Source organism: Anguilla rostrata, chromosome 3, assembly GCF_018555375.3.
Source record: "Anguilla rostrata isolate EN2019 chromosome 3, ASM1855537v3, whole genome shotgun sequence".
NCBI classification, from domain to species: domain Eukaryota; kingdom Metazoa; phylum Chordata; class Actinopteri; order Anguilliformes; family Anguillidae; genus Anguilla; species Anguilla rostrata.
The window spans coordinates 59,139,259-59,163,464 of record NC_057935.1 but is presented as its reverse complement, the minus strand read 5'-3'; the positions used below and the strand labels follow the sequence as shown (position 1 = coordinate 59,163,464).

Sequence of the window (24,206 nt, the reverse complement as noted above, 5' to 3'; positions counted from 1 at the left end):
TGATTTCATTATGGCGTGTGCTATTTACAGCTGCACTAGACGACCATAAAATAATCCTCCTCTTAAGTTTTTCGGTAGCCGAGTCATTTTTACTATTTCCTTTAGCCTACTTAACCAAATAATTACTCGGCAGAAAGCGTAATCAGCCTGCTATATTTGGTAAACCAGCAGTAGCCTGTGCTAAAACAGTTCGCAACTTCGGCTACCAAGCCGTTTGACTAGCTAGCTAACCTTAACCGGCAAACATTCAATCTGTCAAACGTGTTTGGCGGCTTGTCAGTCGTGTACATTCCGTAAATGTCTACCTGGGCCATGCTTCAAGCATGTGACAAAGCTACTATAATCCCGATTTTGCGATAAACACTTTTTCAGTTTCACGAAGCGAATTAAGAGTCTCAAGGTTCATTTGCTGAAATCACACACACAGAATTTAACGAAATTAACCATCTTGGCATTTAGAAAGAAATATGTTTTTAGCATTTAAGAGACCGACAAGCTAGGCATTTAAGACAGTGGTTCTCAGAATCGGTTCTGGGGGCTCCTTGCGTATATTGGCTTTTCTCCATTGGTTTTGATGATTTACAAGAAAAAAACGATAGCCTAATAATAATTAGAAATTCAACGTAGGCTACATTATTTTTGTCTTCATGCACCAGGTGGAAAACTTGCTGTACAAAGTGCGTTGTCATATTTACACGCCTGCAGATCGGTTATTAAAATACTTGGTAGATTTGTTAATCACCGCTGACAGTGTTAATTTTTATTCGGTAGAAAGTGATTTGCGAACGATCGGTCAGCTAGCGTCACCCAGCAAGTGAACACCACAAACGGCGATGGAGTAGCTAGTAGTAGCAGTTACTGGCTCATTAACTGACTGGCGAAAACCTACGACGATAACTTGCTCGGTTAACAGCAGATCTACCAGACAGTTATACGAAAATTAGCCTAGTCAAATCACCAGTAGCCTACACATCTCCGATTGATTGACCATCAGTGTAGTCAATGTTCTTCCCCTGTGGTTCATATTGCTAATGCGTGAGCTAACCACGGATAGCCTACCTAGCTCACTGGCAAGCTGATATGCTAGTTAAGCATATTCGTTTTGCTGAGAAACGTGAATTGAAGATAACTGAACATAGCCTAATTGTATTTTTAATGTCATACATATAACGTGATTACATGACAGTACAGTCACGGATGGAAATTAAACTCCGTAAACATCTGATAATATATTTTAAAACATAACGGCAGACAGTCAGCTAGCCTCGTTCAGGTTGATGGGCTTTTCCGCACCGGACTGTCAATCAAATTGTAAAAATCACAGAGCGGCTTTTAAACTCTGTGGTTTTGGCTCCAACTCCAAAATGGCCGCGCCCGCCATTGAGCTTCAAAACGTATTTTCGGAGACCCACGGAGAGTCAATGGGTGACGTCACAGTAGCTTTGTCCATATTTTTTACAGTCTCTGGGTGGACTAAGCTACAGTAGGGGCTACAATCTATGGTCACTGGAGTGGGCGGCTCCGGCCACGGTCCGCCTGTGTGAAGTCAGAAAATGCAGGCATCCCATTTCGTAGTGATTTCATTATGGCGTGTGCTATTTACAGCTGCACTAGACGACCATAAAATAATCCTCCTCTTAAGTTTTTCGGTAGCCGAGTCATTTTTACTATTTCCTTTAGCCTACTTAACCAAATAATTAGTTGGCAGAAAGCGTAATCAGCCTGCTATATTTGGTAGTCCAGTAGCCTATGCTAAAACAGTTCGCAACTTCGGCTACCAATCCATTTGACTAGCTAGCTAACCTTAACCGGCAAACATTCAATCTTTCAGACGTGTTTGACGGCTTGTCAGTCGTGTAGCCTACATTCCGTAAATATCTACCTGGGCCATGCTTCACGCATGTGACAAAGCTACTTTAATCCCGATTTTGGGATAAACACTTTTTCAGTTTCACGAAGCGAATTAAGAGTTTCAAGGTTCATTTGCTGAATAACATACAACACACGATGAAATAACACACACAGAATTTAACGAAATTAACCATCTTGGCATTTAGAAAGAAACATGTTTTTAGCATTTAAGAGACCGACAAGCTAGGCATTTAAGACAGTGGTTCTCAGAATCCGTCCTGGGGGCTCCTTGCATATATTGGCTTTTCTCCATTGGTTTTGATGATTTACAAGAAATAAATAATAGCCTAATAATAATTAGAAATTCAATGTAGGCTACATTATTTTTGTCTTCATGCACCAGGTGGAAAACTTGCTGTACAAAGTGCGTTGTCATATTTACACGCCTGCAGATCAGTTATTAAAATACTTGGTAGATTTGTTAATCACCGCTGAGTGTTCATTTTTGCGAACGATCGGTCAGCTAGCGTCACCCAGCAAGTGAACACCACAAACGGCGATGGAGTAGCTAGTAGCAGTTACTGGCTCATTAACTGGCTGTGGCGAAAACCTACGACGATAACTTGCTCGGTTAACAGCAGGTCTACCAGACAGTTATACGAAAATTAGCCTAGTCAAATCACCAGTACTAGCCTACACATCTCTGATTGATTGGCCATCAGTGTAGTCAATGTTCTTCCCCTGTGGTTCATATTGCTAATGCGTGAGCTAACCACGGATAGCCTACCTAGCTCACTGGCAAGCTGATATGCTAGCTAAGCATATTCGTTTTGCTGAGAAACATAAATTGAAGATAACTGAACATAATTGTATTTTTAATGTCATACATATAACGTGATTACATGACACAGTACAGTCACGGATGGAAATTAAACTCCGTAAACATCTGATAATATTTTTTAAAACATAACGACAGACAGTCAGCTAGCCTCAAGTTCGTTCTGCAATCGTTCGTTCAGGTTGACAGGCTTTTCCGCACCGGACTGTCAATCACATTATAAAAATCACAGAGCCGCTTAACTATTGTTTTGGCTCCAAATCGACAACATGGCCGCGCCCGCCATTGAGCTTCAAAACGTTTTTTAGAGACCCACGGAGAGTCAATAGGTGACGTCACAGTAGCTTTGTCCATATTTTTTACAGTCTCTGTTTTGGCCGCTTGTTCATGACACAAGTCAGAGTATTTCAAAATAAAAGCTTGGTAAATGGAATTATTTCTTGTGAGATTTTGTAGTTTTTCTTCTTGTAACTAATACAGCTGGATATAACTGCACTAATATACTCATATTTAGAAGATTATGCAGCCACTTCTGTGGAATCATGTTCCCAACGATTGCTGTTGGTGTTTTAGTCTAGCTTAGGCATGCATTGCCACACACTGCCAGTTCACTACTGGCTCACTGTTACCATTGTTACCTAATGAAAGGGGGGTATACATTTACACTACAGACCCATATCTTTAACATCATGCAGTCATTTTTGTGAAATCACGTTCCCAGCAATTGTTGCCGATGTTTTAGTGTAGCCCAGCCATTACCAAATAAAAGGGGTATGCGTTTAACATACAGACCCAAGATTCTGCCAAATACAAATAAAATGTCCAGAATAAAGTTAAAATCAAATTACATTTATTTTTGTAGCATTTCACAAGAACTTTGTCACAATACGCTTTGCATCATAGGGCGATGGTGGCAAGGAAAAACTCCCAAGGTGGGGAAGGAATAAACCCTAGGAGGAACCAGAGTTAAGAGGGGGAGCCCATCCTCCTGTGGCTGGCATCGTGTTTGTGAGTTAATAATAAACAACACGTCATATCAAACCGTCAACAATCAATTCAGAGTTATTTTGGTTGCTAGAATGGTGCGTGAGGAAGGGGCACAGGACTGGTTGAGTGCAGGTGCAAGAGGTGTCGGTCCAGGGGTGATATGCCGGCCGGAAGTGAGGGAGGATGGACTGATCCGGTGTGTCAGCACTACAGAACACTCGGGGCTCACTACAGGTGCCCCACCAGTGCATGAGGGAGACAAGGGCAAAACCGGGCAAATAGGAAAGAGCAGTGGGAAGTAAGTAGGGGCGCAGCTAGGTCTTTAAATGTTTGGGGTAACAGATCAAGATATTTTCCCCTAATGTTTCCCCCGCACAACCTCAGCACATAGGATAGCCTGTGTAAAACATTTAGCCAAAAAAATGAAACGTTTCCCACATGTATGAGAAATTCAACTGAATGTTTATCTAAATGTGTGACACATCTAGCTAAATATGTAACAAAATGTTTAAAACATTTAGTGAAATGTATGATATATGCACTGTACGTTCAAACATGTCCTTGTGGATTTGCAGTAGTTTTGCGGTTGGTTTTAGGCTATATGAATTTCCGTATCGGTTTCTGTGATGCGTTTTTTTTTTACTTGTACTTGTCTGGCTGAGCAGTAGGCCTAAGGGTTTGTAATTGGGGGAGGTGGTGGTGTGTGTGCAGTTCGGCACTTAATGTTGCGGCGTGTGTATTACCTATCCCATGGTGTAAATAGACCGGTTTTGTGTGCGTGTTACCTAGCCTAATTACCTGAAATTACCTATGACGGTATGTATTTTACTCCGCTGTTAATGTGAATTGATATATCACGTTTTCCAACTATTTAGCCTATTGTGAGGACGGGTGGGGTGAGAAAACCCTCCCCCCTGATTTATGCTGCCCTGTCTGTGTTGCCAAGTTCATTGTGCTTTTAATCCTTGCCCATGTAATACAACATATTAATGCAGTGTCATATTAAACATTACGATCTGCTTGGAAATCATCATTCCTGGTTCACATTGTTGCCACTTAAGTACCATAGGTGCACAAAGCTTATATTTTACTAACATTGGACGTTTGCTTTTATTAGGAAAGTTGCAGATGCAATAATGCTTTGGATTCTTTAGGTGCCCCAGTCTCCCCATTCGCGCTGAGAAATGTTTAGTTACCATTATTTCCTGTCTTCCGTTTCACTTCTACTTTCGTAACAACTGACTGCTTTTTTACACACACCCCACCATCCTGCACATACCCACCACACACCCCGTTTCCTACAAGTTTTGTAGAAAATGTTTGTGTCTTAAGAGGATGTTGATTGCATTTTTCTTATTATGCTTATTTTCATATAACATGGCAAAATACGATTTGGTAACTAGCAGTGTATGGGAGGACAGGTATTTTTCCTGTTTTTATGGAGCAGAGAAAGTATAAGTGATGGTTTGCTTGTGCTATTTTAGGATGTACACAAGGTATGCCGGTTGTTTATTCTCCATGCGCATGAATAAAGAACTTCTGATTTTACCAGTACGAACCTCAGAGTGGCTTGTTCCATGACCGACAGTCTAGTTTTTATCTACAGCTTACAACCTCAGGCCAGAACCTAAACTGTACATACAGAGCTCTAGTTGCAACATCAAGGAGCAGGCCAATTCACCTCAATTAATTGATGTGCTCCTAAATTATTTTAACACATATCAATTTTCAGGAACAAAGCTTCTAAAATCAGAGCACTGTAGGACCCTGACATACAAAGGTATATTTAGCATCCTTTCAGTGTGTATATAACCAGAGTCATGGTTAAGCATGTCCCCTCAAACCTAGGCTTGCCAGAAAGCTCTGTGGTAGTAGGGAACTCTATGGTACCTCCCCAATAGTAACATCTCAGCAGGAGGGGGGAAAAAAAAAACAGACATATTTTTGGATACATGTTTATAAATACATTTTTTAAATACGATTTTAGTCTAGAAAACGTAGTGCCTGTAGATTGCAATGGCAGTTTCTCCCATCCCAGTGTGTAGCATTAGCATTTAGCCAGTTGAAACAGAGTACAGTTAGCATCATTTCAGTGGTGGGGCAGGGCAAAACACACAGTAAGGGTCTGTGCAGTGCGGATACTGGGTCAGGCTGTGGTCTAAACCGGGCCTTAAGCTTTCAGAAGGTGGGTTTGACGATGAACTGGTCGGAGAGCGGTTTGACCAGGCTGAACCGGGTCACCGCGGGGGTCCGGAAGGACTTGGCCAGCTTGTCCAGCTGAGTCATGAAGTTCTGCTCCTCCTCCGGGGAGCTGCGGGTCCAGGCCAGGGGCAAATGGGTCGGAACCGCCCGCCGATCTGCAACGCAGAACCGCGGACGCGGTCAGAACCACGGACACGGTCAGAACCACGGACACGGTCAGAACCACGGACACGGTCCCTGTGGTTAGCATTTACTGCACCTTAACAGGAAGGCTAACCATATCACAACCAGAACGTCAAACTCCTTGTGTCTCCTTGCCTGGGTCTAATGATATAAGAATATTGGTTTAGTTCACTCAAATAAAACCCCTTTTCCCCAGTTGGTTTTGTCTCTATTGTGAACTAGCCGCCAAAAGAAAGAAAATATTTCTGTATTGGTTTTTGTGTGAAAACTATACCTAGACCTGACCGTTGAAGCTAGTCTCACTGTACGATTGAATCCCCAAGCCCCACCCACCACCCCCTTGCGATGACCTTGGACCCCTGCCCATTACACTGCATTACCGGCAACTTTTGCAAAGCATTTACACTGCATTTATACAGCTTACTGAAGCAATGCAGGTTGAGTACCTTGCTCATGGGTACAACGGCGGCGTCCTATCTGGGACCCGAACCTGTGACCTTTAGGTTACAAGACCAGCTCCTCCACCCGTTACACCACGCAGGCCCCTCCCCCTCACCTTGAAAGAACAGCCCGCTGGGCGTGGCGGCGGCGGCGGCGGCTCTGGACACCGCCAGCCACACGGCCGTGTCGGCCCCCTGCTCCGCCGTCCGCAGCTTCCCCCGCATGATGCGGTGGAACTCCGGCATCGCCACGGCAACCGCTGATCAGCGTGTGAGGAGGAAATGAGACCAGAGTGCGGTTTCCAGTTCTGCGTCCGCCTGCATAGATGCAGTATGTGCGTACTTCCCTTTCCTGTGTTGTCTGTCATTTCGGGTACTTTTTAAAAATATAAAAATAAACTGAAAAATAAACTCAGGTTTAAACCACCTTGACCACAGAAGTGCATTACAACTTGAACAGCTATTGGCGTCTGTGAAGTGAGGATTAGTTGTTCCACATGTACTGCAGTTCTGGTGGTCTTTGGGTTTAAATCTGAAGCTTGAACTCCAGCAATGATAGTTTTCCCCATCCCAATGTGTAGCATTAGCATTTAGCCAGTAGAAGCTGAGCACAATTAACATTATTTCAGTGCTGAGGCAGGGGGGGAAAGCATGCTGCAGTTGACCCAAAAGGGGTTTTCCCGAGATGGCGCTTACATCACACTGCTCGGTTGCGTACAGTGTAGCCATGGCGACGGCGTACCTGGCGAGTCGACCCAGCCCGGGTGCACGGAGGAAAAATGGACGCCGCCGTGCGCTTTGGCCCACCGCTCCGTCATCACCACCTGCTGCCTCTGCACCAATGGGAGAGAGGGGGCGGAGTCAGGTCAGAGCGAGCGCTCGCACACGCCGCAAAATAATCGCTCTTGACAGGCCAGCCCCCCCCGCCTCACACCCCCAGCAGCACTAAGAGGCCCACCCCGCAAACAGAGACGAGGTTCCACACTTCACCCCCCCCCCCCACTATTCCCCCCTTAAGTAAAACAGGTGTCATTTAGTAGATACACTTGCACTAAAGTATGACCAGAAGTTAATAACTTAACTGACAAACAGTGTGCATGTGTGTGTGTGTGTGTGTGTGTGTGTGCGTGCGAGCGTGTGTGTGTGCTTTGTGTGTGTGTGAGTGTGAATGTGGGTGTGTGTGAGTGTGGGTATGTGTACATACATACTGTATATGGCTGCTGCCCACCGTCTGCCCATCCCATACCTTATTCTGGGTGTACACCATACCCGCATCGAAGTCACCCTTCTCTGACTGCAGGTCCATGGTCCTCAGCTTCTGTACCAACATGTCCCCGGAGGACACCGTGATCTGGAGGGGAGGGTGGGGGGTGTGGGGGGTGTCAGGGGAAGAGAAAAACTGTGAAGACCCAGAGTTTCAGGAAAGGTAGCTCTGGTGCCATTTACACTTACAGCACCTATAACTCGGGTCTAACTCCTTGCGTTTGTTAGCAGGCCGTTTACTGTCAATCAAACTCTCGTCATGCATTGGCTGAATCAGTGAGACCCAGCACTGGTCAAGTAAAATGAAGCAGCTACTGAAAGAGCACCTTCTTGGGAGGACAATAAATGGGTGATCTACCGATGTAAATCTAACATGGAGTAAAGATAATGTAAAATGGAGTGGATGTTTCTTGTCACTTGATCCGTCAAAACAGTTAGTTACACAGTTAACTCACCTCGCCTGGTTTCTTGGGTCTGAATCGGTTGCTGACATTAACGAAAACAAAACCCAGCAGACCCTGCAGCTCTCCAGGACCAGGATTAGAGTGTCTGGGTTAGAGTTTGGCGGTAGTGAGGTGAGGAAATTGGGCAGAGCAGTATGGGGGGTCACTCTGGCAGACACCCCAGGGCTGGTTGGTACTGGGGTGCAGTGGAACAGTGACACATTGGGGCTGGTTGGTACTGGGGTGCAGTGAAACAGTGACACATTGGGACTGGTTGGTACTGGGGTGCAGTGGAACAGCGGTTTTTGGGTACTCACCACCCTGGGGTTGCTGCTCCTCTCCAGTACAGGAAGTAGGCTCTCGGTCAGAATGTAGACGCCTGGGAAGAACGGATCCAATCACAGCCCAGTCTCACACAGCCAATCAAATTGAATTAACGGATTGATTAATGTCACCGATTGACCAGATTCTAATCACCTGGTGTCCCAGGTTATTATCAGTATTATCAGTCCTGATTAGAGGGGAAGAATGAAAACCCAGCAGTACTATTGGCCTTGAGGGCAAGATTTTGGTATCCTCGTGTTAGCGTGTGTATCTGGAAGTTGTACATGGACCCTTACCCAGAGTATTGGTAGCAAAGTTCTTCTCGAAACCCTCATTGGTCACTTCTCTCTGGCTGACCATACAGCCGGCATTATTAATCTGTCAGAGCATGCAGAGAGAGAGAAGGACAGAGAGAAAGCGAGGAAGGGAGAAGGACAGAGAGAAAGAGAGGGTGGAAGGATAGAGAGAAGGAGAAGGAGGAAGAAGGACAGAGATGGAGAGGGAGGACAGAAAGGGAGAAGGACAAGGAGAAAGTGAGAGAGAGAAGGACAGGGAGAAGGACAGAAAGGGGGAGAGGGAGGACACAGAGAAAGAGAGAGGAAGAACAGAGGGAAGGAGAGGGAGAAGGACAGAGAGAAAGAGAAGTAGAAGGAGAGAAAGAAAGAAGGGTAAGAGAGAGACAGTGAAGCTCAGTACTCTGCTCAACCACACATATTCATTTAGAAAAGGCTTGGGAAAATAGTAAAGTGACTGCACTATACTTCTTGAGCCGCGCGATGCTCACCAGCACGTTCAGCGACCTGTACCTCTTCTTGAATGACTCGGCAAATTCCCAAACCTTCCGAGTCTCAGACATGTCCAGGAGATGGATGTAAACATCCTGAAATTAAAAGCGCCATGCAGTAACGATCAGAGGGGAGTCTGACCAAACTTCCTGGGTCGCTGCTTTTACTCTGGCTGCCCAACGATAATGGATGGATCACTTCTGTCCGATGGAAATCCATAACATGCTACAAAAATTCAACCCAAGTGAGAGTGTAAGTACAGGGATTTACTACTGTTCAAAGTGCACCACAGATGAACGTTTCAGGTGATCAGTGGTACAACTGCAAATGCCCCCCAAGTTTGGATATTTGTGGGGGGGAGGGGGGGGGATGAGAACACAACTTTCAGCCAATCAGGGAAGGTGCCTGTGTATCCATGGTGATTTCATGACCAGGGCCATGAGACTTACTTTGTTCCCAGTCTCCCTGCAGATATCGTCCTTGGCCTCCTCCGCTCTCTCCCAGTTCCTGCACACCATGTGGACCGTACCACCTGAAAAGAGGTGGGGGTGGGTGGCGAACGTAGACCGCCAACAATTTACGATATGATGTCACATTGCCAAAGAAAAAAACTTACACAGACGTATTCACACACTTAGATCACATGAACATTCTATCTCACTGACTGTGAGCTTCTTGCTACAAATCTTTAAAAAAAATTTTTTTTTTTTTTTTTTTACATGAAACCCTATGGCCCCGCCCCGTTCTTCCCCAACCCAAGTGCACTGCCCGGCGGGTGTGACCTCTGACTCCCCACCCCCCCACAACCCCCCACCACAGACCTCTCTTGGCGATGGCGATAGCCGCCGCTTTTCCGATTCCGCCGTTGGCTCCGGTGATCATGAAGGACCTCCCCGCCACGGAGACGTCCAGGTCACTGTCCACAAAATGGGCGGAAGCGGCCTCAAAGCCATTTCTGCAAACCAGCAGCGATTTAAATAAAACCACAGGTCGGAAAGTCTCAAACACTGGAAGCAAAGAAGACGCGCTTTCTACAAGCTAAAGTAAAACCACAACAGAGTGAACCATGCACAGAATCAGATAGGCATTTGCTGCAGTGAGTTAACACTGTACTCAGAGGTTAAAACAGCAACAAACAAAAAAATTCCCTGTAAGAACACAGTGATTGAGAAGCATTCATGTCCACTCTCTTGTTTTTGACTTAGTCTCTATCTCCCCACCACACTCAGTTCAGTTTTGTGACTTAAAATTAAAGAACATTCATTGTGATTACTATTCGTTTTTTTTTTTAAAAAGATAGACATGGGAAAGGGGCTTGTTTCAGGAAGTTCTAACAGCCTAGCCTTCAGTGTTCGACGCTGGATGCAAAGCGCAGACGCTTTCAGTCGATGGGATGTTATTTTAGGGTACCGGACTCATTTCTGTGAATCAATGAAGTCAGTCGCCGATCCCGGGTTATTAATAAGGTTTCAGGCACGAAAGCAGGTCAGAGCACGTGATAGCCTCCATTCGGTGACTAATCTCAGCGATAGCCGGGCAATTACACGCTGACGGAGAACCGTTGTAGGCTACTTCTGTGTCGTTGGCATTTCTGAGTCATGTCTCACGACCTTTGTCAGAGGTCACATCGAATTGGCACGCAAAAACAAACAAACAAACAAAAAATGTCTTCATAATCTAATGATGGAAAGAGTTGTGGCATAGATTGTTCTTAGTAAATACAAACTCTCTTTGTGCTGTTATGTAGAACAGCCCAGTTCGTAAGTGTTATGCACGGATCTTAATTCCAATCGAAAAGCAGTTGGGCATCATAATCAGTCTTTGATTTGCTTGCCAAACTGTAGCTATTAACTCCTTTAATTTGCGCAGTAAAATTTGGAAAATTTCAAACACCTTCAGATCATTTTCACCCAAACGTGGCCATGCAAATTACAACTGTGCCAGAACAATACACTGCAAACAAAACTAACGTCTTTAGTGAGAGGAACGCCGAAGTTCAGTTGCTAGCGCTCTAGTTCCCAGAGATTTTTTAAGAAGTTATCCTAAAGAGATTAACGAATGACAAAACAAAAATTCAGTCTCAAAATGAAAATGGAATACCTCTTATTTTGGATGTTTAGCCCAATTACCTTGTATATTCATGAATTCCTTTTAAAAACCAGATTATGTTCCTATAAAGAGACATTGCAAATCTACAAGCACTTCTGCCTTGCACACGCGCTCCTATAACAGTCACGTGGTTTTCGGAGGTTGATATTTGGATGGTGCTTGCTGCCATCTAGCGATCACACAGCACTGTTCAGTTCTTGAGCCGCAAAAAACATACTTTTCCCACTTTGGTCACGGCGCCCAAGAAATCTAAGTTTGTAACTGATTCTTTCAACCTCAATTCTTTTTCAGCAGGCGCGTCCGCTCACTGCTTTTGGCAACGGCCGTTAGTTTGCTTTTTGCTTAACTTTTTTGAGGACAATTATTTATCTGACTGCACCTATTAAGATATGTTATTGGGAGTAAAAGGGGGGAAGAAATTGAACATTTAAATTCTGCTTACATTTCACCTAAAATGACACCGGTACATCATCTGGAATAGGCAAGCAAATTATTATTTTGTTAATAAACTATTATAACAATTGCTAATTCATTCCAGTCAAGGTTCTCGAGTATATTGCCCGTATGTACCCGAATAATTTCCACATTCAGCTATTTAATATAATGACTGTGCACACAGTTAAGGTTTGGATTGATTTGGCTAACTGCTTCTGGTTCGTTTTTCTGGGCCCAACATACAGGGAGAATAATATCAACGATACCGCTAACTCGCACGCGAGAAACCTTGCTCCACAGGTGCACAACCAATCCGGTGTCTGGAATCCTGTGACGCGGGCGGCGCAATTTCCCTGTGGATCTGCGCGAGAAGGAGGCTCCATAACTTTCTGTTAAGTGAATTCTGGGAAGGGCAACTATGCCCACGTACGTGTTACTAGAACTGTGCGAAATGCGAAGAGGTTTATAACAAATTGTACATTACAATACTTTGCTCCGGAGGACGTCGTTCGCATTGCAGTCACATTTGTAAAATGGTAGGTGTCTGTTACTTTGTTTCACCTGGGATACGTGTTCGCCATTTCGCTCGTCGCGAGTTGAATGTAATCAAACACAAGTCTCGACAGGTTTCTGCACCTGTTCGCACCAGGTGACATTAAGTTTGTTATACGAATTGTTTAATGGCTGAAAGTGGACCAATAATTCGCCACGGAGACCTTGCTGGTGATAGATGGCTACTTTTAGAAATGTGTTATTCAGCAGGCTGAATCCACCGTTGTCAAAAGGGTAGTTCCTCTACCTGTTTTCCGGTTTAACAGGTTTCGTCACTGTGCCACAAGATAGCCAGCCTGTAATTAATAAGCTTTGTCATGACATTAAATTTGAAGTTAGTCCTCACCAAGAATTTGGCCTTATGTCTGAAAATCTTGACAATCCTTGTAGGCACGGGGTCAACGTACAACCATTTTTGGTGTATGTTGATTCGGCCAGCTTTGGAGTTCCGGTCAGTTGTCTTATGTCTACAAAGCATTGCTTTATGTTTTTTAAAAGTTGTTTTGTCGACCATTTAGTACACAGCAAGTAGTTCGATACATTAAACTGTGGACAATGAACGTCCGATGTTTACAGCCGTGCCAGGATGTTTTCTCCGGCAATCCTTTGAAATCCTCAAGTCTGACAATTGGAGGAAGACTACGTCAGTGGCACGCGGGTTCAGAAGTTTGGTTCGTTCCGATCAGACGGACTGGAGAGACAAAGCAAGGAAACCGTTTGCCACACTTTAGAAATCGCTTCCGCGCGTTATATCAACAAAACAGCCGTAGCAAACTCCTCTCCCTCTCCTCGTTCCACGGACCTGATAATATACCGCCGGGCCTCAGAGATTGAGAATGGGGCAGGATGGGTTGTTTGCTCCGGTGGTATGTAACCCACGAAAGTCTCACGAGATAAGCATCTCTGTTGAACAGACGCATAGTATCGAACGACCTAATGTCTATCTGATGTATAAATACGGAGGCACGTGACGTTATGCTATCCTCCATTAATGGCACCTCACCTCTGACCCCACTATAGCAGTGCCAGTGACTTTGATACATAAGCATATAATAAACAAACCAAGTTAAAGGGGACTTCCATAAAAGTGACCATTACACCCTGTCTGTCTATCTGTCTGCCTGTCTCTCTGTCTGCCTGCCTGCTTGCCTGTCTGTCTCTGCCTGCCATCCTGCCATTCTCTGCATGTCTGTCTGCTTGTCTCTCTGTCTGCCTGTCTGTCTCTGACTGTCTTGCTGTCTGTCTCTCTGCCTGCTTGCCTGCCTGCCTGCCTGCCTGCCTGTCTCTCTGTGTGCTTGCCTGCCTTGTCTCTCTGTCTGCCTGCCTGTCTGTCTCTCTGTGTGCCTGCCTGCCTGCCTGCCTGCCTGTCTATCTCTCTGTGTGCCTGTCTGTCTCTTTGTCCGTCCGTCTGTCCCGGCCCGCAGATGCGCTTCCTGCTCCTGTTCAGCCGGCAGGGGAAGCTGCGGCTGCAGAAGTGGTTCACGCCGCTGCCCGAGCGCGAGAAGAAGAAGATCGTGCGCGACATGACCACCCTGGTGCTCTCCCGCAAGCCTCGCACCTGCAACTTCCTGCACTGGAGGGACCTGAAGGTGGTCTACAAGAGGTGAGCGTGGGCACAGAGGGGCGAGAGAGAGAGAGGGGTGAGCGTGGGCACAGAGGGGCGAGAGAGAGAGAGGGGAGAGCGTGGGCACAGAGGGGCGAGAGAGAGAGAGGGGTGAGCGTGGGCACAGAGGGGCGAGAGAGAGAGAGGGGAGAGCGTGGGCACAGAGGGGCGAGAGAGAGAGAGAGGGAGGGAGGGAGAGGGAGAGAGTGAGAGAGGGAGGGAGGGAGGGAGCATGGGCAATCAGTCTTCATGCATTACATTACATTACTGGCATTTAGCAGAGGTTCTTATCCAGAGCGACTTACACAACTTTTTACATAGGATGCATCCATTAATACAGCTGGATATATACTGAAGCAATGCAGGTTGAGTACCTTGCTCAAGGGTACAACGACAGAGTCCTATCTGGGAATCGAACCTGTGACCTTTAGGTTACAAGACCAACTCCTTACCCCATGCGGTGCCAGTTACACACAGGTTTGTCTTGCAGTGCTTTGGCAGTTGACAGTTTTCAGAGGGGGAAAAAAACAATACTATTAGTTTGTGGATAAAACTTGAATTATTCCCGAACGCTTAAAAGGCAATCAAGCTGAGTTTCAAGAATGCGCTGGGCTGTTGATAAAAAATAAAAAAAAATAGGTCAGTAACACACAAATATTGGATCCTTGTCCTGGCTGCAAGAGCTGTGTCCTTCTGTTTCATGAATTTCTGAACCAAGTTCCTTCCCTTGTTCATGCCAAGCATTTTTGTCGCTTGGCATGAACAAATAAGTTGCACTCAGCCCAAGCAGCCTAGCGTATCCTACTGTAACGGAGAACTGTTTTGAAATTGGCCACGCCTCCCTGTGTTGCATAGGGGCGACATAGCTCAGGAGGTAAGACCGATTGTCTGGCAGTCGGAGGGTTGCTGGTTCAAACCCCGCCCTGGGCATGTCGAAGTGTCCTTGAGCAAGACACCTAACCCCTAACCCCTAACTGCTCTGGTGAATGAGAGGCATCAATTGTAAAGCGCTTTGGATAAAAGCGCTATATAAATGCAGTCCATTTACCATTTACCATTCTGGGCCACTCCCTTTCGTTCAGGCGTACTGTGAATAGTGTACATGCTGTGTAATGCATGTCTGTCCCATGGGTGGCCAGCTCTGGCCCTGTTGAGGTTTGGGATCCCATTGTGGGTCTACAGGACTGGTGCTGGGAACAGCTTCTTTTTTGGGTCGGGGTTTTTTTTAATTTTTATTGTTGTAATGTTGGGTTCCATCCCTGAGTGTCAAAACCATAAAACTCCCCAGGCCTCTGTGTATGGAGGTGTGGTCAAATCCCCAAGGCCTATGTTTCAGCCAGTCTCCAAGGTATACCTGCCTGTACTAAGCATTTCTACCGGTACTAAGCCTGTATTAGGTACTTCAGTTCTAGCCTGCGCTAACCCCTCAATGCAGGTATACCAGCCTCTACTAAGTCTCTCTACAGGCACTAAACCTGCATTAAGCACTACTATACTACCCTGTACTAGGCCTGTCATTTCAGGTATCCTAGCCTGTACTAGGCCTGTTATTTCAGGTATCCTACCCTGTACTAAGCCCGTTGTTGCAGATTAAAAATATGCTTCTTGCTTGCATTTGACCACAGAATTTGCTGCCGTGCTTGTAGGCTGTTGGGGGGCCGTTTCCGCATTGGTGTTGTCAAGTGGGAGAAATCCAAGTACAGAGTAAAACCCCAAGTTCAAAAAAAGCCTAGTTATTATGGCCAGAAAGCTGATATGAACAGTGTTTCCAAGTTGGAAGCTGGTAGTACCACCTCTCCCATATGATGTGAATTTTGCATAAGCCTTTATGAAGGCCCTCCCAGTTGGTATCCTGGTCCGTGTCAAACCTGTACTAAGTCTCTTACTGTGGGTATATCGGGGTGTACTAAGATGGTATTAAGCTGTTCTTTCCCTGCAGGTATGCTAGCCTATACCAAGCCTGTACTAAGTCTCTTACTGCAGGTATATCAGGGTGAACTAAGCTGGTATTAAGCTGTTCTTTGCCTGCAGGTATGCTAGCCTATACCAAGCCTGTACTACGTCTCTTACTGCAGGTATATCAGTGTGTACTGAGCTGGTACTGAACGGTTCTTTCCCTGCAGGTATGCTAGCCTATACCAAGCCTGTACTAAGTCTCTTACTGCAGGTATATCAGGGTGTACTAAGCTGGTACTGAATGGTTCTTTCTCTGCAGGTATGCTAGCCTCTACTTCTGCACTGCTCTGGAAGGTGAGGACAATGAGCTTCTGGCCCTGGAGGTCCTGCACCGCTACGTGGAGCTGCTGGACAGATACTTTGGCAATGTGAGAATCGGGAACACATGCACACACTGACTCACACACACACACACACACACACACACCGGACAAGAACACAAATGTGAACACACACATTTCCTCACTCACCGGCACACACACACAAGGCCAACGAACACATGCATGTGAACACACATACACTCACTCACCGCACACACACACACACACACACACGGACACAACGAAACACAATGCACATGTGAACACACACACACTCACTCACCGCACACACACTCAATCAGACCGTGCACACACACACACACACACACACACACACACAACAAAACGCAGCACACATCCGAACACACACACACACACTCACTCTCTCTCTCTCACACACACACATCACACACATACACACTCTCTTTCTCTCTCTCTCACACACACACACACTCTTTCTCTCTCTCTCACACACACACAGACACACATACTCTTTCTCACACACACACTCTTTCTCTCTCTCTCACACACACACACACACACACTTACACAGAAACACACACATTCATGCACCGCACGCGCACACCACAGACTATGCCATGGCAACCAAGGCCACGACCCACTCCTTTCGACGGCCTCCGGATGTATCAATGATTCATGTTCTCGTTAGCTCCAACAATGGAACCGTCTCCCCAGCCCACCGGCAAGTCCTCGGATAAATAAATCTGCTCTGCTCCTATTGGTTTTGAGCCCTGTCACGGTTATTTATATGACTTATTAGATGCTACATCAGGTTATAAATGTTTGTAGCTGTGAATAAAAAAAAATAAAAAAAATTCTGTTCCTCTTTTATCAAGGTGTTAAGTGTGCATTGTATAGTAGTAGTGAGGGATTAGGCTAACTGCTTTTTAATTTAATGGGAAATGATCCCATTAAATTGAAACTGGACATAAGCACTGATATATAATTGAGGCAGTTTAAAAAAAATTTAACCGTCTCTGCGTGTCCCACCGGGCAGGTGTGCGAGCTGGACATCATTTTTAATTTCGAGAAGGCCTACTTCATCCTGGATGAGTTCCTCATGGGCGGCGAGGTACAGGAGACCTCCAAGCAGTCCGTGGGCCAGTCCATCGAGGCGTCAGACATGCTGCAGGAGGTAAGCGAGGGGAGTCCTGCGTGGGCGCGGTCCGGTCCCGTACACAGACACAGGGAGACCAGAGCAAACGCTCACAGACTGGACCGATCCCCCGCGGACATCGGCAGACCCGAGCAAATGCTCACAGACCAGACCGGTCCCAAGCCGACACTGGCAGACCAGAGCAAACGCTTACAGATTAGACCTGTCCCACACTGACAGACCCAAGCAAATGCTCACAGACAGGACCAATCCAACACAGATAAAGGCAGACCTGCGCAGAAACGCTCACAGACAGCCAACGCTGTAGACCTGAGCAAACGATGGCAGATCTCCAGCAGTGCTGCACAGATCCCGGTACGCTCATGCAGAATAGCAAGCATTTTAAGCAGGGCTGTGCAGTTTCTCATCCTGCTTAAGCACTGCTTTCCGTTATAGTGAAATGCCCCAGTGGTACTTATTGCCACACCAGAACCAACTCTGGCCTGCAGCCCTGATTGACCGATTGTTGCATCACCAGGTGAGGGAGGGTTTCGGGAAACTGTGAGGCTTTGATCACTGACAGGACAGCACTCCTCTCCTCCCAGTCTGGGTTTGTAGTACCTTTAAAAGAGTGTAAATGATACAAGACCCATTCACATTCCCCCCCCCTTACAAGAACGACAACAGAGATGTAGTTTGTTTATTAACGGCAGAGAGAATTTGTTTTTTAGTGGGGGGAAAAAAAAATGTCACACTGTGGCTGAGAAGAGCTAGTCTATTGCCCAAGGCTTCGGGTGTCCAGCTGTCTGCCTGGAAAGTCCCTCCGCGTTTCTCTGGTCTCCTGCGTCAGCTCTGCTCTACGGCCGTGACCAACGGCTCCCGTGATCACGCGTCTTTACCGCGGCGCGTTTTCCTCGTCTGTAGCTTTGCTCCGGGCGAGGCTACGCGTGCGTAAAATGGCCGCCGCGGGAAGGTGACTTGAGCGAGTGCGCCTCTCTCTCAGCGAGAAGAGGGAGGGGCTTCCGTTAATGGCGGCGGCAACTTTGGCGTAACTCTGTGCTGCGATTGGTCGACTGACCTGACGCCGCGCCTGGCAAGCGAACCCCAACGTCTTCTGAAGACCCCCCCAGTGAGAATGGGGAAAGCGGAATCGTCAGTTCACATGCCTAGTTTGACTGTGGGATTTGCAGCTTGGCGTTTCCTGTATCGTCAATCGGGAAATCTGTATTTATTGTGCTTATCTCAGTCTTCCCTGTATGCCTTGCACTACGCATGCAGACAACATGGGGGCGTTATGCCAGCACTACAGGTTCTGAAACTTTCCCTCATTTAAATTTTCTCACTGCCAGACAATGGAGGAGTACATGAGCAAGCCGGCCTTTTGAGTGGGGAGAGGGAGGAGCAGCGCGTCACCACCGAAGGGCCACTGGACTGAAGCGGGGAAATCGACCAAAATGGAGCTCCTCGCATCTTAAGGAAAAGAGACACGTGAAAGCGAAATCCCGGTGTCTTGCTGTAGATAACAGAATGTTGTTACCGCGAGCTTCGCCCTATATTTTGTTTTGGCTTGAGTTTTTTTTTTTTTTTTTAACACGTAAAGGCTGATTCAGATTTAGATTTTTTTTTTTTAAAGTTATCAGGCTTCGTCACAATCGCCGTGAGTCGGTTTTGATCCCTCGGTGTTAACCGATTTTTTTAGAAAGTCTGCCGACTGCTGCTGTCATCTCAGACCTTAAAGGTCAAAGGTCAGATCCGGTTCACACGAGAGGACCCGCTCAGCTAACCCAAGGGGTCGTTTTAATTTGTTAAATGTAGTTTTTAAGGTCGATCTTGTAGTCTTTAATCGTTTTTGTTTCCCTTTCAAAAACAGTCAGCTGCTCCGAATGGGTTTAAGATGACAATCAGGTTCAGGAGAGTGGGCCCAGTCGTTCAGAAATGTATTGGTATGTTTTCTGTAAATATTTGTTCGTTCTCGTCTGGTTTAATCACCGGAAAATTAATTTCTGTCGGCCTCTCTGCCCAAGTACGCGCCTGGCAAGTGCTGTGGGTAACCATACGAGTAGTTACAGGTAATATCGATTATTATAGTCTTTGTCGATATCATTATCACCATTGATATCCGAGTCATGACGCGTGTACTTTCCAACTGTCGGTTTGTGAATTTTTTTAATCAACCTCAATTTTTCAATAAAGCATTTTGCTAGTTTTTTTTTTTTGTATCCGTCAGTGCATTTTGATTCTTTCATTGTGTCCTGATTTGACATATTCTACCTTGAAATCCTTTCTGAAACCGTGGTCAGTGTGCGACAATACCAAGTTTGTTACAGCTTCGATTTTGCCCAAATATAAGACGTATGTCATACATTTTTTCATAAATTGATCTCTGAACGTGTCGGTGCAGGTCAAGTTACCTCAGATCCTGCATGCGGCTACGCTGTGTGATAGTGTTATCGGGTTTTATGAATGAGTTGAAATTAAGCTCATGAATTGGAAAATCCTTATAGAGCAGTTAGAATTTCAGTCTGTAGCGGGCGATATATCAGAGATTGAATTTCAAACTGCCGCTTTAAATGTCCAGTACCTAGGCTGATTCGTTGCCGTGATTCCCCCCCTCCGCCCCGCCCCATTTCAAATAAGACAACACTACACAATCAGAAGAAAAATAATACCAGTAAATGCTTTATTGTGAGATACTTTACACGTCATGGAACACGTAGGAAATATGACTTTAATAAAAACACGACTGGAACGTAAGTATTAAACACTGACCTATCTCTGTGCGTTAAGGTTTGTGGCAGGTGACAACCTGTCCTATTCTTAATTGAGGGGGTTGTTTTTTTTCCCCCGAAGCCAATTATAACGATTAAAAACATGATGTACCACAATTCCATAAACCACGAGAAATATAGAGTATTTTCTCCTTACTACACGGATTTGACTGTTCTTATATACAAATTACACGAACAGATTAAAGCACTTTTTCTTCAAAAAATTAGACTATGTTTTTCTTCATATTTAAATCATACACGTGATGTGTCCCCCCCCCCCCCCTCCCCTCCCCCCCCCCCCCCCCCCCCCCATATCCTACATTCCTCCGAGTGTTTTTCCGTTAAGTTCCTTCTCTTCCTTCCTCTCCGCCTCCGGCTTCTCGAGCGTTGCGGTGTCCGGCAGGGCGACGTCGTCCAGCTGCTGCGTCTGTGTCGAGTCGCCGGCGGCGGCCTCCTCGTCCGTCTCTGCCTGCCTTTTAACCGCGGAGGTCTTTTCGCCGTCCATCCGGTCGATGTAGTCCTTGATCGCCTGCTCCGGTATTCCGTACGCCAGCGGGGACGCGCGCCTCTGCTCCCCTTTGCTCGCCACCTCCGGGTACTGGGCCAGCATCTTGGCTGCGAGAAAGGTCGCCAGCTCGTCCTCGTCGACGGCGCCGTAGTAGTCGTCCGCCCGTTTGTCGGAGGCCCGCGGCTTGGACGGGAAGTAGTCCCCGCGCCTGCCGGCGCTCGCGGCGGAGGGATACCTCGAGGGCGCGCCCTTCGGCTGGCCCTGCCTCAGGAAGTACTTGGCGTTCCGGTCGCTCGAGCTCTCCAGCCCGAGGATGTTCAGGATGTCCTCCGCGTCGAGGTCGTCGGGGACGTCGTTCGCCAGCCCGTCCGGCACCCGCCTGCCGTGGAATTTGGAAGCGGGGCCGCCGTCTTTGCCGTAGAAGACGGCCCCTTCGTCCAGGTCCAGGTCGTCTTCCGTCTCAGGCTCCGCCTCTCGGGCGTCCGGCGTTGCGTCCAGTTTTTTTATCTCGCCGTTGCTCACCATCTCTACGAGGTCCTCGGGGGGGATCTGCAGCTTTCGCGAGATCTCCATGAGCTGGTAGAAGGCCGCGGGGTCCACGCCGTAGGACGGTCTCTGCGGTCTTTTCTCGGCCCTCCTCTCCTGGCCCCTGTCCCTCTTCTCCTCCGTCCGCTCGGTCTTCTCCAGGATCTTCAGCAGGTAGTAGTCCACGAGCCTGTTGATGTCGTCCTGGTCGTCTTTGTCCCCGTACATGGGCGGGGCGGACCGCTTGAGGTCGCCGTCGCCGCCGTCGTCGACGTCGTCGTCGTCCAGACCCCTGTTGAACATCTCCTGGCTGTCTTTCACCACCTCCTCCGTCTCCACGTTCTCCTCCAGGGGGCTCCAGTCCTCGCCGCCCGCCACGTCCTCGTAGGCTAAGCTTCGCAGCCGGTACAGGTCATCCTCGTCCTCGTCCTCGTCCTCGTCCCCCCCTCTGTAGAGCCTCTGCTCCTCGTCCGGGTTCTGGCGCTTCTGGTTCTTGGCGGCGGACAGCTTCCCCAGCTCCTGGAAGACGGACTGCAGCGTGGCCAGGCCCTGCGGCGTGTACTGCTCCTCCGCCCGCTCGTTGGCGCGCTTGTACGGGCCCTCCTGGGACGCCTCGTCCTCCTCGAACATCAGCGGGTACTTCTTGTGCGGCTTGGGGTTGCCGCCGTAGTCCACGATCTCGCTGGGCGCCGGGCGGCCGCCGTCCTCCTGCTCGCCGCGCTGCCGGCCCCTCTGGGCGTGGCGCGCGCCGGACGCCGCGGGCGCCTCCGCGGGCTCGCCGCCGCCGCCCGCCTGCTTCTGGAGGTTCCTCAGCAGCGCTTTCAGCCACTGCTGGGTCTTGTGGTCTTGCCAGTCCGCCGCCGCCGCCGCCGTGTCCCCGCGCTCCGGGCTCTGGCTCTGGCTCTGGCTCTGCAGCTGCGCCAGCCGCGACAGGTAAGGGGGGGGCCTGTCCGCGTCGTCGTAGTCCCGCGCCAGCTCCTCCTCCCTCCCCGTCTGCTGCCGGAGGCTCTCGATGTACTCCAGCGCCTTGACCATGTCGTAGTTCGGCGTGAATATGGGGCTCAGCGCTCTGCCCTCCGCCTCGCCGCTCCGCAGCCTGTGCTGCCGCAACGTAGCGCTCAGCGCGCCCCGCGCGTGCAGGACCGTGGCGAACAGGAGCGCCGCTCCCGCCAAGGAGAGCTGATGAAGTGACAGCATCGTATCACCTGCAAGTGACAACAGCGGCGTGAACGGCTTGTGATAAAGCGACAAGCCTAGCGATGGACCCGCTACCCAGGCTATTCCATCAACAGAAATATATTCGGTCGGCTTTTGTAGACATTACCAAAAAAAGCATTCATAAATAATCGTGCGTTTTAATTTTTTTAACGATAACAAAGCAACGGATTTTCACAACAACGGTGTAGCATTTGTGAGGGGAATCGTAATCTTAACGGCAGCTTAATACCGAAGGGGAGACCTCCACCCGATAAAATAAATCTCAGGTCTATTTAGGACGTACCCAAGCTGGGATTTTGCGCGCGTTTGTAACCCATTAATGCCTCGAGCACTTACCAAAATAGAAAATAAACGAGCGGCTAAGTAAGCTCGTTTATGCAGTACCTTGTACCTCTATCACCATTAGCCTTTAATTAAGCGATGCACCGAATGAGTCACACCGCTCGTTGTCAAGGTAACACTGCCGTTGCAACACTTCACCCTAAGCAGATCACGATTCACAAGCCCTTAAAGGGGACATAAAATTAAAAACAACAAAAATGCACAAACTGTCACTTTTCAAGGAGGCAATTATTTTGCACTCAAAACGGCGCAGTGAACATAGTTGCCTTATCTGTTCAATCGCTTTATAAATGGATAGGCTACGATGTCGTTATTAATTTTGAGCTTTTCCTTTTCCTGCTCATGTTACAGATACAGCATAATTTCAGCGAGACTAAAGAAATACATAAAATTACGCGCCACTCTCTGGAGTGTGACTGGGATGCAGGGAAGAGCGTGCATCAGGTTGGTAATCAAATATTGCAAGAACAAGTAGCCAAAAAAATCCAGTCAAAACGCGGCGGTTTACTTACGTTATTCTCAAATATGAGCCTGTGTTTTTATAGATCACATAAATGAAGTGTCGACGAAGACGACAGGACGATGTTAAAAGAATAATAATCTTACCCTTGCAAGCAGCTCAGACGAGAATCGTGAGTTTGTATAGCATCTCTCTTCTGCTTCCAGCTCGAACAAGGGTTTGTGGCGTTTCAGCACCAGGGACAGCTCCCCCCATTATATGAGATGCCACATGACTCCTGCGTCACTGTTGTGTACGCAATTCTGTGTCTATAGGAATATGTACGTGGTGAAAATCCATACTGCCATATAGTCACTGTTTTCATACATTGTGTCGGCGGTGGGGCGGGGCCGATTGATGTTTTTGTTCAATAAGTTTTGGTATGTGCACGTCAAGCTTTGTTGATATTTATAAATATCTAATGATCAACAACGTAGTATTTTGAGATTTCAAAAATAGGCGTATTATTTATTCAAATCATTTTTAAGAAACGGGATGCATGGTTATCTTTGAGAAGTTAGAAAATATGGTTGTTTTCGTGTGTGTGTGAGTCAGCCATAAAAAAAACGAATTTTTTATTTCAATAAATTACCAGAGCATGAAAAACCTTCCGGTAAATTGATCTTCATCGTCTTCCTTTCTGCATTCATATTACGGACAGGAAGAATATCTGCACGGGTGAATCACGGGCAGTGATGCGTTCGTTAATTAGGTGCATTCCCCATGTTCGTTACACTTCGTTCGTTTCCTGTGGTACGTCAAGTGGGCGGCGGTCATGCATACGTTGGCTGGGGCTTATAGATCAGCTCGTTTCCATCTCGATAGTTAACCAGAGTGAAGCAAAATGAGCGCCACCATTCTTGAGTCTAACTGAAGAGTAATGATTGCCCTTTTCTGAAAAATTTCCCCCCCCAGACGTCAGGGAGCAGACGCCAGTC

At 47.3% G+C, this 24,206-nt stretch overlaps 3 protein-coding genes and 1 long non-coding RNA gene across 9 annotated transcripts; 2 read left to right on the top strand and 2 right to left on the bottom strand.

The window, feature by feature from the left end:
* The first annotated feature begins 3,074 nt into the window (after positions 1-3,074).
* Positions 3,075-5,230, top strand: LOC135251380 (uncharacterized). The gene is made up of 2 exons (XR_010329135.1): positions 3,075-3,831; positions 3,964-5,230. It is a non-coding gene; the product is annotated as an uncharacterized LOC135251380 (long non-coding RNA).
* Positions 5,231-5,617: 387 nt separating this feature from the next.
* LOC135251378 (dehydrogenase/reductase SDR family member 12-like) lies at positions 5,618-12,456 on the bottom strand. Of its 4 annotated transcripts, none has more exons than XM_064328762.1 (10): positions 12,422-12,456; positions 10,138-10,271; positions 9,766-9,848; positions 9,316-9,411; positions 8,828-8,909; positions 8,525-8,586; positions 7,748-7,852; positions 7,244-7,334; positions 6,618-6,761; positions 5,618-6,033 (listed from the first exon to the last, which is right to left on the bottom strand). In XM_064328762.1, the coding sequence occupies exons 1-10, from the start codon at positions 12,439-12,441 to the stop codon at positions 5,855-5,857; spliced, it is 996 nt and encodes a 331-aa protein (XP_064184832.1). In that variant the 5' UTR covers positions 12,442-12,456; the 3' UTR covers positions 5,618-5,854. The 4 variants fall into 4 exon arrangements, with proteins under 4 accessions (XP_064184832.1, XP_064184833.1, XP_064184831.1 ...); XM_064328763.1 differs by lacking the exon at positions 12,422-12,456 and adding an exon at positions 12,149-12,290; XM_064328761.1 differs by lacking the exon at positions 12,422-12,456 and adding an exon at positions 11,446-11,603.
* Positions 12,127-19,623, top strand: LOC135251379 (AP-1 complex subunit sigma-3-like). 3 transcript variants are annotated; one of them, XM_064328768.1, is made up of 5 exons: positions 12,127-12,251; positions 13,837-14,015; positions 16,231-16,339; positions 17,310-17,447; positions 18,758-19,623. In XM_064328768.1, exons 2-5 carry the CDS (start codon positions 13,837-13,839, stop codon positions 18,791-18,793), a joined length of 462 nt encoding a protein of 153 aa, XP_064184838.1. In that variant the 5' UTR covers positions 12,127-12,251; the 3' UTR covers positions 18,794-19,623. The 3 variants fall into 3 exon arrangements, with proteins under 3 accessions (XP_064184838.1, XP_064184836.1, XP_064184835.1); XM_064328766.1 differs by lacking the exon at positions 12,127-12,251 and adding an exon at positions 12,257-12,396; XM_064328765.1 differs by lacking the exon at positions 12,127-12,251 and adding an exon at positions 12,480-13,278.
* A 436-nt stretch (positions 19,624-20,059) lies between these two features.
* On the bottom strand, positions 20,060-23,515 carry LOC135251377 (secretogranin-2b-like). The gene is made up of 2 exons (XM_064328760.1): positions 23,376-23,515; positions 20,060-22,414 (listed from the first exon to the last, which is right to left on the bottom strand). The coding sequence occupies exon 2, from the start codon at positions 22,404-22,406 to the stop codon at positions 20,493-20,495; it is 1,914 nt and encodes a 637-aa protein (XP_064184830.1). The 5' UTR covers positions 22,407-22,414; positions 23,376-23,515; the 3' UTR covers positions 20,060-20,492.
* Positions 23,516-24,206: the final 691 nt, after the last annotated feature.

What these genes read in the sequence shown, in the direction of transcription:
- LOC135251378 (XM_064328761.1), bottom strand. Translation starts at nt 11,594, where the DNA reads ATGGCAGCAAGCACCATCCAAATATCAACCTCCGAAAACCACGTGACT. An exon ending in GGAATTCATGAATATACAAG is followed by an intron (nt 10,272 to 11,445) that starts GTAATTGGGCTA and finishes GCTGGTTTGCAG; the next exon opens with AAATGGCTTTGAGGCCGCTT. An exon ending in TGGTGTACACCCAGAATAAG is followed by an intron (nt 7,335 to 7,747) that starts GTATGGGATGGG and finishes CCATTGGTGCAG; the next exon opens with AGGCAGCAGGTGGTGATGAC.
- LOC135251377 (XM_064328760.1), bottom strand. Translation starts at nt 22,406, where the DNA reads ATGCTGTCACTTCATCAGCTCTCCTTGGCGGGAGCGGCGCTCCTGTTC.
- LOC135251379 (XM_064328765.1), top strand. Translation starts at nt 13,249, where the DNA reads ATGGGGCAGGATGGGTTGTTTGCTCCGGTG. An exon ending in TGGACAGATACTTTGGCAAT is followed by an intron (nt 16,340 to 17,309) that starts GTGAGAATCGGG and finishes CCCACCGGGCAG; the next exon opens with GTGTGCGAGCTGGACATCAT. An exon ending in CGTCAGACATGCTGCAGGAG is followed by an intron (nt 17,448 to 18,757) that starts GTAAGCGAGGGG and finishes TCTCACTGCCAG; the next exon opens with ACAATGGAGGAGTACATGAG.